The 14741-nt window shown below is 35.0% G+C and overlaps 1 protein-coding gene across 1 annotated transcript in view; it reads left to right on the top strand.

Moving 5' to 3' along the window:
• The window catches only part of UNC13C (unc-13 homolog C), a 350422-nt gene that overhangs the window by 127207 nt on the left and 208474 nt on the right, over positions 1–14741 (top strand). The window contains exon 10 of the mRNA XM_025038961.1: positions 4464–4620. Within this exon, the coding sequence (XP_024894729.1) occupies positions 4464–4620 (157 nt within the window). The remainder of the gene's footprint in view (positions 1–4463; positions 4621–14741) is intronic.

Here is a 14741-nt window from a genome sequence, read left to right as displayed (position 1 = left end):
TTGTCTTGCTAGAAAGATTCAGGTGTCAGAGAAACATTCAAGGCTTTATATTTCGGAGATCATAAACAGTATAATTCTGTAATTTTCAGACTTTTTTTCAAGATGCAAATTATTCTGTTCCTTTAGACTGCTTTGTAAAGTGCTTAGTCATATTAGAAGCAGAACAAAAGTGTCATTTTGTGCTTCTACATCTCCTGAATTGTTTTTCTGCTTCCAATATCTACTCATTTAGGTTCACCTTTGTTCTTCTTCAGAATCATCTTTCTAAATTCATCTTATAATGTCAATTCCTTCTGAAAAAAAAAAATCTCAGCTAACTCCATATAGTCCACATGCGAATGTTAAACTCTTTAGCTAGAGACCAACAAAATCTAGACTTGACCCAGTTTACCTTGATCATCCCCCAGCACTTCCTCACTTTTCATCCTATTTCCTCTTAGTAAAAACTCCTTTACTCCACTAACAATGATCTTGTTAAGGTCACAATGATATTTATTTGTCAAGTCCAATAGTCTATTTTCTGTCCTTATGTTATAAGACATTTTTGCTGCGTTTAACAGCACCAATCATCTTTTATCCTTCAAACCTCTTCTTACCATGGTTTCCCTGATTCCAGTGTCCTGGATTTCCTTTTATTTATAAGTAACAGTCATAGAATTTACTCTCTTTTCTTCTACTAGTCCCTTATATGTTGTTGCTTTGCAGGTTCCATTCCCTGACACTTCTCTTTTCATTCTGTACAATCTCCCTGGATGATTTTATCCTTTCTCATGATTTTGACTGACTCCTGCATGCTGATGACCTCCAAATCTAAGTGTCCAGTCCATACCTCCAGTAACCTGGTGGACATTCCTATATGGAAGCTCTATAAGCATCCGAAGCTGAAACTCACTAACTACATAATCCCCACCTTACAATTCCTTTCTCCTTTTAAGTTCCTAGCTCACTTGACAGAGGCACCATTTACCCAGTCATTCACACTAAAATCTTGGAACGTAACCATTTTTCTTTCTTTTTTCTCACTCATCAGTCACTAGACAGTTTTTCCACTCTCTGTTTTTCAGATCCATTCCCTCCTCCTCAACTCTATAGCCACTGAACTACTTCAGACACCCATCATCTCTTCTATTTCTAGTCTCCTAATTGGACTTTTCTCTGTTCTCACCATCCTTAAACCCATCCTCCTAAAATCTCTCAACCAAATTATTCTATTTAAAATTTAACTCTCATGATGTCACTTCCTATTCTATGCAAACAACTAGAATTCCTTGGAGATAAGTTTTAATTACATTAACTCTATAAGATTTTGAGTTTTGTTTGTAAAAGTCTTTTGACCTAAATAATGGGTCCAACTTACTTACCATACCCCATTGCCTTGTCTCTGGTCATACCAATGTTCTTAGAAAGTTCTGAAAATTTGGGCTCCACCAGCCAAAAATTGCTTGGGTCTACTATACATAATACTTTGTTTTTGTTTTTTTTTCCATTGTGCCTTGTTTTATACTATTTCATTCCTCTGAAATATGTTCTTTATCAATGATAGCAAGCCCTATGCTTGATTTGGCTATCTTAGTCATGCATTAACTGGAGCCCAGCCTCATTTCAAGAACTCTTCCTTGACCCTCCTCACCAGGCTACAATACACATTCTAACTTGGTGTCTCATAGCCCTTTGTTATACTTTTCTTTCTCATGATTTTCTCATAATTGTATTATTTCTTATGTGTCTGATTCTCCCACTAGTCTATAAGTCAATTAATTACTGTATATTCAATGCCTAATCCAGTGTCTGGCAATCAGACAAGTTTAATAAATATATATTCAACCAAATTCTAGTAACACTAAACTCTTCTCTTCCATGGCCATTACATAAATTCTAATCCTCTTAGATCTTGGCTCAGATTCTTTACTCTGGCTTCTCCTCCAGGGGGATCACCACTAGTGAACTCAGCCTATCCTTTGTACCTTTTTCCTCTAACTCCAGGATTCACTCCTCTATCCTATGGCCCACTCAAACCTTTAGTTACCTCTGTAAAAGCATTTTCTCTCCTATGAGAGAAATAGGGTTTAATGTGTGTGCCTCTCAATTAGGGTATGCAATTTTTAAATGCCAGGACCATATTTTAATCAACTCTAGATCCCTACCATAAAAAATAGTCCCAGAAATGTAGTAAACACTTAGTCACTGAAGGGAGAATACTCTGGCTAGATGCCTTTAATATAAAAAAATGTGGGTGAAAAGTTAAAGAATAGGAAAACATTAGAATAAATTTTAATTCTATTTCTCATCAATTCTAATAGAAAGCATTATAATTTACTATTTGGCTATAAATTCAAATGATTGTTTTGTTTAAAGTGTAAACAGTATATTTTCACTGTTTTTCTATTTTTTTCTGAATAATATATATTAATATCAATGATAAATGCATAGCAAGGATTTCATCAAACTAGATAACTCACAATTAATGACATTTATATATATATGGCTTTGACTACATTACCATAAATATTCATATTAACTTATAAATTATTAAACTTTTTATTTTGGTTATAAAACATTGCTTCGGGGTCCCCAAAACACAATTTCATATGGCATTTTCATCATTAAAATATTGGCTTAACCAACTCAAAGTGTAAAATAGGCAAAGGTTGGTTGTTGATCTACCCAGTCTTTCCATATTACACCTTATTTCCCCCTCAGATGGCTTTAATAATCACATCATCTTCAATATAAAACTTTCTATTTTACTTATAAAATTCATACTGTGAGCACTTTAAGCAGAATATTCATGTTTCTCCATTACTTCTGCTTAAGGTATCTGCAAAGCTATTGCTGCCACCCTAATCAGGCACCAAAAATCACAGGGTGACAACTACAAGAGGTAAAGACTAAGTACCATGACTGCATTAGGAGGGCATCAATCCTTTTTTAAAACTAAGATCAAGATCTTTCATTCTGGTGACCTCCAGTATCCCGTTAAATAGATAATGCATGCTCAGGACAATAAACTTCTGGTCTTTTGAGTTTCTTAGCAATTGATTTTAACAATTGATGTTTTTATATTTCTTGTTCTCCCAGGTTTGTATATTTCCTTTTGCTCTCCCCCCCCTTACTTTTAGGCATTGCCTGCTCTGCAACTTGGATCTTACAGATATAATTACCTGTGAATTGGTGGGGGGAAAATGTGATGGCATAGTGCTAGTATATTTTTTAAGTTTCTACTTTTAATATCTTTATATTATTTGTGATATTCTTAATAGATATTAAGCATAATTCATTTAGTGTATAATAAAGTCAAAATATGTATCATTTACCTAAAAAAAAAGAAGCAATCAGCGATCATCTAATTCCAGGGTTAAATTACACAAATTATGTAGCTCTCATGACATGTTATTGTTCATGATCCTCAAAGATCCATGTTTAAAATTTTAACCTACTTTTATTAACTAATATCATGACAAGCTCGCTAATATCATGACAGGTGAGTAGCCTGGCTGAGATCTAAGAGAAGCCACCCTTTATAGAACAACCATCCATTTCTTTTGAGATACCACTAAGGGCATTTATTTATGTATGTACACTCTGTGTTTGTATTCAGTAATACAAAATCTATTGATGCCTGGGTGGAGGATAAATTACTGAGATATGAGAGCAACATAGGTTCGGATTATATACTGAAAATGTCTTTCTTCCATGTGTATTTTATCTTTTAACTTTTATCGTAAGCTGTGCTATCAATTTTCAAGTCTTTTGCTATAGTTCAAATGAAATGAGTTTTCTTGACAGAAGTAACAGAATTGAGCACTTATTGCTTCTGAAGTCTGTGTATGATACTATTCAAGTTTAAAAGAACTGGGCTTTAAGTATAAAGCTGGCATAATTCATTCACTCCTCACTGTTCATCTGTTTGCTTAATTAAATCCTGGTTTTAGCAAAATTCTTGGAAAACAGATCTGCTTATGGAAGATAATTCCTCTATGACTAAAGCTCACAAAGTGGACTCAAGGCAGATGTTAAGTCCACTTGTTCGATCAATGTGCAATGTAAGGAGGGCCTCCTGCTTCATCCATGTGGAAGGAATACAAGTATAAAAGAACACTCTGGTTGATATATAGCATTTAGGGACATAGTTGGTAGAAAAGAGAATCCTGTGTTATTGCTTCCCAACAGTGCTAGACTCCACTGGAAATTATACTTCTCGTGTGTACACACAACATTCTCACAGATGAAAAAGTTTATGCACACATCCCTGTGGCAAATCACATTCTCATTAAGCCACTTCACATTTGTAAGCGAGACTTTTTTTAAAGGCAGAAATTGCTTTCTCTTTCAATTAGAGATTATGAGAGTTTTCTCTTTTTCATAGATGTAGTTGAGGAGTTATTTAATTGCTGACGTTAGAGGATGTGCCGTTAAGTGAATTAATTTATGTTTTAAAAGTACTTAATGTTTTTGTCTTGCAGGCACTTTTCATGTCTGTCTTCTAAATACATGTGTCCTGGTGTACCTGCTGTCATGAGCACCTTGCTGGCAAATATAAATGCTTTCTATGCTCATACAACAGTTTCAACAAATGTACAGGTTTCAGCGTCAGATCGATTTGCCGCTACCAACTTTGGTGTAAGTATTGTTTTGTTAAATTTAAAATTTCTAATAGCTTATAAAAGTTACATTTTCAAGAAACTTTGGATTCCAGATATTCTTGGAATCTTATTGCAGAAGGTATATCTTAGGGAATATCTCAGCATAAACAGGCTAATGCTAAAAGTTCATTTGAACTATATTCAGTGAAGTAAGTTTGACAATCAGTAGGCATCTTCATTAGATTAACTCCCCACATCTTGAATGACTTTTTCCAATGGGGGGAAAATACGCTGTTTGAGAGTATTGGTATTTTATAGGAAATTCTTCACGTATGCAAATTTGAGATCCACCATTGCAGACACTATTCCCTGGTAGATGTTAGCTTGGTTGACTATTCCCTGGTAGATGTTAGCTTGGTTGACTTCTCTATAGCCTATTAGGCTTCATTTGCACTTCCTATTGGTCCCTACTGGTCCTGATAGAAAGTGACACATATTCTAAGTAAAAAATAATAGGTGTGTAAAGAGTCTAAGAGAATGCTCTGTACCTAAGTAAGGCTGTCCACCTTCAAACGCATCAAGAACACATTGAAAAGTAGAAATGCAGGGATCCTAAGAAGTCTCAAGTATTTATCTACTGCACCTGTCTCTGGAACTCATTCTCCATACATAATTAAATTGAAATTGACAAGACAGGAAATAAGATATAAATAACAGAAATCCCAGTAAAGTGATGAAGATCTAAACTAAGAATTAGTGGAGATAGAGAAGGGAGGACAAATTTTAGAGCTTTTTAGGACATAAAATCAATAGCACTTGGTGTCTTTAGGGATGTAGACAGTGAGGGAAAGGGAAAAATTCCTAGAAAGATTCCCAAGGTTTGGGTCAGGGCAACTGCTTAGGCCAGTAGCTCTGTTCAATATCCTTGTGAGACAAGTATTTTTTTTTTCTCAATTTGTTATGGAAGAAAATAAGATCCATTGTAGAAAAGTGATTTCCATGACACCATAGTTACTTTTCCCACTGAACTTCCAATTTGGTTCACTGAATAGATTTTTGTTATTGATCACGCTATTAGAAATCAAATTTTGGGGCAGGAAACCCAGCAAATAAAAGGATATAAAATCAGTAGGGGAAAAAAAATGTGCTGCTGCGCTTACTCTTTTCCTGTCCTTTTCATTTAAAAGAAAATGCATGTGAGGTCTGTGAGATGAGTTGGAATGAATCAAAGGAAAAAGTAAATGTCAAAGCCAAATAAATACTAATAGGGGAAAACACTATCTGGGTTAGGAGTCATGGGGTTTGAGTTTGTACTCAAAATTAGCAAGTCAATTCAGTTATTTAAGCCTCAGTTTCTCAGTCTGCCCAAGGAAGATAATAATTATTGCTCTAACACGTTTCTCAAATTTAAGATGAAAATGAAATGAGGTATAAGATGGTAAGCCAGTTTATAAAAGTTGAAAGCGATCTGTAAATATAAGGTATGAGGATTTTATCCTTCCTGCCCTGCCTATAGTATAAACAGTCACCATCAACTATTTTCATTAGACCAATGGACTCATAAAATCTGGGATCAAAGAATATTCTCTGGCTCAAGAAAATACTGTTATGACCAATACCGGATCACAGAACAGTGTTGTTATAAAAACCTCCTCTTGGTAACAGTATTCATTGTCTTGGGATTTTACCTGTAACATAAAGCATTCAGTGTTATGAAATAGTTTTGCCTTTACAATTCTGCCTGGGTACATTGTACAGAATAAGCCAACTTTGTAGAATACTGAGGCTTTTTACCACTGAGAAAGAAGATGTGTATATTTGATTAATATCCACCATAACAGCTACCTGGAGGAAAAGGAGATAGCATGCTCCTTTACTTCATGCTGACCTAAAGAAGAGAAATCAAATTAATTTCAGTACTTTTCATTGTTTCAGTGGCAACATGGTTATAACAAACTTCATTTTTTAAATCAAATAGCTTATTATAGAAGAGAGTCAAAAAGCTTTCTTCAAACTACATCTTGATAAATGTGAGTTGGTATGCAAACGTTACCATACTTTACCTATTGAAAATAATGCTATCTGCACAGTCAAATATATCTAAGTGTAATATCTCCCACACCTCCACTTTAGGGCCTAAAGTTCTTATTTACCTGATTTCTGAAGCTGATACTGTCACTTGTGACTTAGGAACACCATTATATTGGCTCTTCTTTATCCTTTTCAAAGGGGTAACCCAGACACTTTTCTCCAAAAAATAAGCCAGTATACAAAGCTATTTTTTTTTAACCTATGAGGATTATGAAACAAATATTTAAGAAAAGAAACCATTACTCTTACAAATTCAGACTTTTTCCGTACAGGTGTTATTTGAGGACACGGTTTGGATAAAATTGTTTAACAATAAAGTGAAAGGGACAGAATCCTTGGATATGGAGAGGAAAGGCAAGCAAAGTTTGCTGAGGAAAATAGCTAATGAAATTAAATGAAAATAATAATATGATATTATGAAAGACAAGGTCAACTATTTTGAGAAAAGAGGAGTATATAACATCAGCTGTCACAAAACATTCAAATAAGATGGGGAAAGAGATGAGTCCATGGGATTTGGTAATTAATGAAGCAGTTGAAGCTGAAGTATAATTTCGTAGCAATCTCAATGAATGGCATCGATGAATTACTGTGTAAAGTGAGTTCGTTTATTCACTAAAATATAACACAATCATTAAAAGTCAAGTTTTTAAGGACAAGTTTATATATTTGAGCAATGCCCATGACACAATGATAAATGGAAAAAAAAGGATACAAATCTCTTATAAATAGGACTGAAAGAAAAGACACTAAAGTGCCAGTGGTGCAACCACCCGGTGGGATACCACTATTTTGTTGTTTTTGTTTTGTATTTATACAAAAGTTGTAAAAATTTCTATGTTGTATTAATTTTATAAGAAACTATGAAAAAAGAATAAAAGTTGGTGAAGAAATAGAGTATTCAGTTAAGGAACTGAAGGGGAAAACAGAGTTTGGTCAAGAGTGAGAAAGTTTTGTCATGAAAACAGATTTTATTTTCATTGTTGGGTAGAGTAGACATTTTTTATTATTTAATAGGATAAATTTGAACGTGTTTATAAATCTTTAGGAAAGAAATTACTTGCAAGAGTGAAGCTGCACACTTATCAGATGGAGAACAAGTGATGCAGTAACATCCCAGAGGAGAAAGAAGGAAGTGCAGTGGAGAGGACAGAAGGACACACATTCTTTGGAATAAGAAAGGACAAGTTCTATTTTGAAATTTGAGGAGACAGTGTAGGAGTCCTTGCACAAAATGCTAAGCTTTTGATATGGAAATGAAAAATCGGGGAAGTCTATACCCTATTTCCCTAATCTTTTCTATGGTTGTTTACAAGGATAAGAAATGCTTATCTGCAAGACAAGGGCTATGATATAGATGCATGAGGTGGAGGAGTTAGGTAAAGGTTTGGATAAGCTACTGAAGGGAATAGAAAGAGGAATGCTTCACTACCATGGAAGAGGAATTCCTAGTAAAGCTGAAGGTCTCATTTGATACCGGGAAGCATAAATTTGTTGCCACAACAATTCATGTGGCTGTGAGATTTTCTCAGAATTTCTCAGCATTCTGATACTGATATAGTAACAGATCTAGCAGATGGTTGGATTGACTCTAGGTTGAAATTTTGCAGAAAAACAAAGCAATGAAAAGGTAAAGGAGTTAGTATATAGATTATCACATCAAGAGAAAAGTTGAAGTGATTCACCATAGGGTCTGGTGATAAGTGACACCATGACAGAGAGAGAAAGAGAAGAACAAAAGATTTTGTTAGGAACATTATATTTTATAAGATTTTAAAGAGGAAGTCTAAAGTCTAAGATGTATTTCTGGGAGTAGATTGTTGAAAATTGAGCATAGAACAGTGGTGTATTAGAGCTGCTTTATACCTGCTCACAACGAGTGATTACCAAATTTTCAGAAATATTGCAAACTGGTTGTCGAACAAAGCCATCCTTGAAACTGGAAATATGGAGAGTACTTACATCATGGAAATTGACAAATGCTAAATATCAAGGCTTTCTTCTTTTGGAGAGATGATTTAGCAGCACACCATTGAGTGTGAAGTTGTTTGGAGTCAAGAAGATCAAAGAACTTTATTGTATAGAACATCTCCATGGGTGTTGAAAACACCATGGGTAGATCAAGGGTTGGAAAGGAAGAAAACTCCATGAAGTGGGGGTCGATATTTCAACTTCAGTAAAAAGTCTTTAGGAAATGTATTTAGTGAGTTATCTTAAGACAAAAAGAACAAGTACATTATTAGTAAACGTGATGTTTATCTAGCTCTATATATTTTTTTTTTCTTGAGCACATACACCCTCTTTGTCACAGGCAATACAGGCAAAAACAAACACGCTAATAAACATTTTTTTGGCATTACAAATGGCTTTTTTTGTTCACTTATTCAAATGCATGTATGTGACACCTCATGTAAGGCACTATAGCAGGTAGTGGAGGCACTAAAAGATGTTGACCTCTACTGTCAGGGGCTTATACTCTAATGGGGTAGTCATATAACTATGCATAATAATAACCACAGATCTCTCTCAAATTAAGTGCAAAGGAATTTATACTTATATATTGGCTTTGAGACTGAAGAAAACCTAGTTATTGATTCTAGGACTTCAGGGGCTCAAGGAAGCTTGACAAAAGGAACAGAGCTTTTACGGATGAGTAATATTTTTCGAAGTCTAAGAAGTAGTAGAAAAACTGCCTTAGGCCTGGGAAGACATGTGAGTAAAGACTAGGGAAGTAAAGATGCAAAATAAATTTAAAGAAGTTTGTATAAGGTAGTCTGCCTACTGAATATGGCAGAATCAAAGAAACAAGTATAAGAGGAAGCTGTGTTATTGGGTTAACATTAATTTTTGAGAGTCTTTAACGCCCACTAAGATGTCTGGACTTTATTCTTGAGGAATAGAGTATAATTTGATAGAATTTTCGATTTAGAAAGATCATTCTGTAAGAGAAATAGTATAGAAGAGAGAGAGAGTTTGTTTATCAGACAGAGTTCATTTGTAGTAATAGAACCCATCCAGGCAGCTTTAAGTAGAAAGGGATTTGGCACAGGGAATTAGATGCTTACAGTATTACCTGAAGGACTGGAAAAGGATCCTTCTGTAATAATTCCTAAAATATCACAGTGAAACTTATTTGCAAGGGAAGCTATGAGCTTTCTTACTGTCAGGAAGATGAAGAATCAGAAGGCTGCTTCTACTGCCAATGCAACTGTCTTTTTAAAAACCACAAAGCTAGTGATCAGAGACTGAGAAGCAAATGTCTCCAGGACTTAGCAGCAGAAGTAAAATCAAGAAGAAAGAAATGGGACTCCTTGTCATGGCTACTTTCCAAAGGTAGCAGCGCACACATATATCTATTAGGCATAAACTAAGATAATTGCAGAAACCTATCTGCAAAAGAGTTTGAGAAATAGGGTAGTTTTCTAGCCTCAAAACTATAGGAAGCCACGCTGAAGAAAGGAGGAATGAGTAACCCAGTTCTTGGTATTGAACACAGGAGGACTAGGTGGAAATTTAGCAAGAAGGCTGATACGCTAGCCCTGGCAAGACAAAGTGATGCTACATCTGGACAGTAATTTAGAGAAAATGAAGTGTGACAAAGGAGAGAATGAATGTGAGAAACATTTTGGAAGAGATTGTTTCTTTATGACTTGCCAAGTAATTAGTTCTGGAAGAGGGGGATCTAGTTTTCGTGCTGCCTAAACCTTGTACAATTTTATGAGACTGTTTTTAATAAGAAGAATACAAAATTGTCAATTAAAAATTTGATATAAAATTAATATTTCTAGTAAAAATAAATCACAAGGGATTATAAATTATTATAATAAGGCAAACTCCACAAACATTATGAATTCCTGAAAAACATAATATTTTTATTCGTTGACTGCCTGACACACCTCCATAAAGAGTTTTTTCTGTAGTTTTTGGGTATAGATGCTGGATTGCTTTTTCATATGACAAAAACTCTCAAATATCATTTTTATTGGAAAAAAAGATAATTCACTTTTTCCTAGCAGAACTGACCAAACTTTTTAAATCGATACTTTAGAAAAGTTTCTTTTACTTTTATAATTCATTGGTAATGCCACATACATTTTAATGCCTTTCATCAAATTTGGGAAAATATTTATTATGAGTTTTTCATGTGTGGTGTCAAAGCAAAAATTGCACTCAGCAAAGTTAAACAGTCAAGGAAGATTCTGTTTAAGGCCATTGCCCTAGGGAGAGAGGCCAGAGCTCACTCTGAGCTCTACTCCACTGAAACAAGAGATAGAATTTTTACCGTCTAGAATAAGCTAGAGGAAAAGTACCTGAGGATATTAGGGGAAATGTTGATCAATGGGATGTGTCCAGTATGTTGAACTGAGTTTGCCAGTGTGTTTTTTTCTGAGAGTAGGGCATCTGTATTCACTAATTGACACCCATGGAAGTTAGTCTTCTATCCTCCCACAGAGGTTGAGAGATTGAGGAGCTATCTCTCTGGTGAATACATTTCAAAGCGGTGGCTCCCAGGAGCTTGAGGAAGACATTTCTGGGTTGTAAAACTGGCAGGAGGCTTTAAAAAAATTTACATTTTAAAGAGGCAGAGAAAGAATTCACAAGGATAAATTTTCTAAAGAACATGCTCTAAAAATGAAAGGAGGTCAGGACCTAAAGTCAGGAAGAATGACTAAAGTCTAGTCAAACTGAGGGAAACAGGAAGCTCTCTGGGTCAGTGAAAGATAGCATCTCAGTGCTTTTTTAGTTTGCCTATAAAATGACTCTTTAAATACTCTTTGAATTAATAACATTTATTAATTCATTTGTCATTAATAGAATCATTACATGGCATTTTATAATTTTATGGTATCTCTGTTGGTATCAGCATTAATTGCAAATCAATAAGAAATAAATTACCAACATGTTCATATGATAAATGTTAATCATCAAAAATGATCAAAATAGTCTATGCATTACTTCTATTTGAAATGTTTCTATTATTCAATGACTGCTTTTGGTATGCTTTAGAAAAGAAGATTTTACAATTCGCTAGTCCAGGTTAGAATAATTTCTATCCTATTTTTGCAAATGCTACAAAAACCTAAGATCAGGTAAACATGAATAGGGCTCACCCTCCCAGGAAAACTTAAGCAAGTGACAGTCCCCAAATCTTAAGCATCATTACCTTCAGGTTTAAATTTACCCCTGCTGTTGGAGTGATACTGAGAAAGGAGTGGAGGAGAGAAGTTGAGGAAGGTGCAGAGGTTTTTATACCCCTTCCTTATAAGAGTTTTCGCTTTCACAGTTCCCAGCATCCTAGAGAGACTAAGAGTGTACTTGTAAAGTAGCAACTGCCTCCCCTTCTCAAAATCTCCCCTCTGCTCATGGGCCAAAACTGGCCCACCAACTGGTTTTATATGGCCCATGAGCTAAAAATGATTTGTACATTTTAAAATTATTTTTTAAAAATATCAAAAGAAGACTTATTTTGTGGCACATAAAAATTATATGAAATTCAGATTTCAGTGTCTAGAAACAAAATTTTATTGGAAAACAAGCAGGCCCATTTGTTTATATATTGTTCTGGGAGGTGTGCTACAACACAGAGTTTAATAGTTGTCACAAGGACCACAAAGCTGAAAATATTTACTGTCTGGCTCTTTACAATTTGTTGACCCCTGGCCTAGCATTATCTTTGTCAACTAAATATGTTTAAATTTTTAAAAACCAATGATACTTAGTATTATTGTTATTGATTTGGCCACTACCAAATACCAGACATGTGTCGTCCTTACCCAATGCGAAGAACTGAATAATGTGGCACGTTCTGATACCGGGCATGACCCTCAGGGGAGTCATTCTTTAATCACCAGTTCTTTTATTCCTCAAGTCACACCATGCAGGCGGTGGGCCTCCCCTGCTCTTGCAAAGGCAATCTCACTCTAGTTAAATAGAAATATGAAAGATAAAATTAAATTCCAAGCTATCCTGCTGTTTAAAGGATTGCTATGAAAATTCAATCAGCAGTACACTTTTAATTTCACATCATCTGATATTGTCTGAGATTTTGTGACAACGAACCTGGCAGTTTTCTCCACAGTTTCTTATTTTCCTTGAATGTAAATTTTCCAGCTAGTTACTGAAGACCTAGGTAGGAAGGCCAAATGTGTGATCTGTATCAGTCAGAATTCTCTTCGTCTGCATGAAACAGATACTCGATTAAACAAACTTAAGATTTTTTCCCCCCATGTAACCTAAGTTCAGAGGTAATAAAAAAATTCAGAGCCAGTGTCACTGCTCAGGATTGTAATTTTTTGAAAGAGTGGGTGGACATGGCGAGAGTGAGGTATGGGTCTGTTTCTAGCTTCTTGCTCCAACATTCTTACCATTTGTTTAGCTTTTCATCTCATAGCCACAGAGTGACTGTTTTACCTCCTATTATCTAGGCTGAGTTTAAGATGGGAAAAGGAGAGAAACACAAAGGGCAAATGTAAAAAAAGCCAACAACAACAACAAAAACCTGACACAAAATTATTTATCATTCTAATACAACAAACACTGCCTGGCAAGCACTCTTTTAGAATCTTTTCAAATAATCATTCATTGATAATATGCCAGCTGAGTCCATTCTCTTTAATAAGCTGTATTCATCTCATGGGCCTACACCATGCTACTTGGCCATTCCTGGAAGAAAAAAGTTCTGGGAAGGGAGAAATTTCTTAATGGACACATTTGACTCATGAAGTTCTAATAGTAAGGAAGAGTGGAAGAGTGGATATTGGACAACCAGAATAGTTGGTCTCAGTGTACATAACAGAGCCAGTGATTTGAGCCATAGCATGGTCGACTAGGGTCACGTTAGCTGTCTTAATAATTTGTACCAATCACAGAGGTCAGATAAAGAGGTCAGAGGTATGACGTGAACACATTCACTTTTACGATGATTGCAAGATTAACTTTACTGGCCTAAACTCATGGTTGTAGTAGCTCTTTTATTTTTCTATTTTTATTGAGAGCTACTGACCCACATGGATAGGGGATAGGTGGGCAATAAAGCACTGTATAGGTCACCTGCCTCCTGGTAAGGTATAATGGAGAATGGGAAAGAAAAATCTGAGACAGTCAGCTCATCTGTATTTTTCAGTAGTTTTACTAGAGAATCTTACCTGCCTAACAAGTGGCAAGCTTCTGGAAGACAAGGTTCATTTCTGAGGCTCCTTTATTGCTTCCATAAGGGTTAACACAGAGGCTATACTCAAACTTTGTTCACTGATGTATAAACCTGATGGGGGCAGTTTATTCAGATAATTAAATTTTCAACTTAGGAACAATTCATCAACTCCATTTAATACTCAGCTCACTTAATCGAGATCAGCAGCTCCAAGGGATAAGAGCTATATACTCCATAAATCCAATACCTTATATGTGAAACCATTAGAAAAAAGTTGTAGTTTTGCCAGTACCTTCCAAAGTACAATCTGATATTTATAGAATATTAATATAGGCAGAGACTTTTACTATCATTTACTCCTACCTCCTACTTTCTTTCATTTTTGACTGGAAATCTGAGACTCAGAATGGTGAAACTGTCTACCTATATCATTTGTACATGTGACTTTGATGCTTTTACCTTACCTAATTTATTTAATCCATACAATTTTGTCCTTATTTTTATTAGTAAAAGTTCTTATTCTTATCATCTTTAAATCATTCTATAAAGAGATCAGTCCAACACCTATATAGGATCAGGAGGGAAGCATCAGTATTTTTGGTCTGCTAATTTTATACATTTTTTTTTTTTTTTAGCACTTAGTCATAAATGTTTAAAGGCAATCGATCCTTTCAGATTATGAAGTCTATACTTGTTGCCAAAAGGAAAATGCTTTTTGAAATTGTTTTTGAAAAAACAATAGCTGTTGTCACATCCATAGGTGGGAGAAGTATAAAAACTATCATTTATTTCTGGGGTGGTGGGGTGTTTGTATGGGGTTAGAATGAGAGGTAAGTTATATTTTCTCTTTCTGAGTCATATTGCTGTGAATCAGTACAGTGGCAATTCAGTTGTCTGGACTCTTTCTACAAAACATA

The sequence above is a fragment of the Pteropus alecto genome, unplaced genomic scaffold, assembly GCF_000325575.1.
Source record: "Pteropus alecto unplaced genomic scaffold, ASM32557v1 scaffold86, whole genome shotgun sequence".
Taxonomy (NCBI): Eukaryota; Metazoa; Chordata; class Mammalia; order Chiroptera; family Pteropodidae; genus Pteropus; species Pteropus alecto.
Note: the sequence above shows the minus strand (reverse complement) of the source record. Positions and strands in the feature narration are given on the sequence as shown.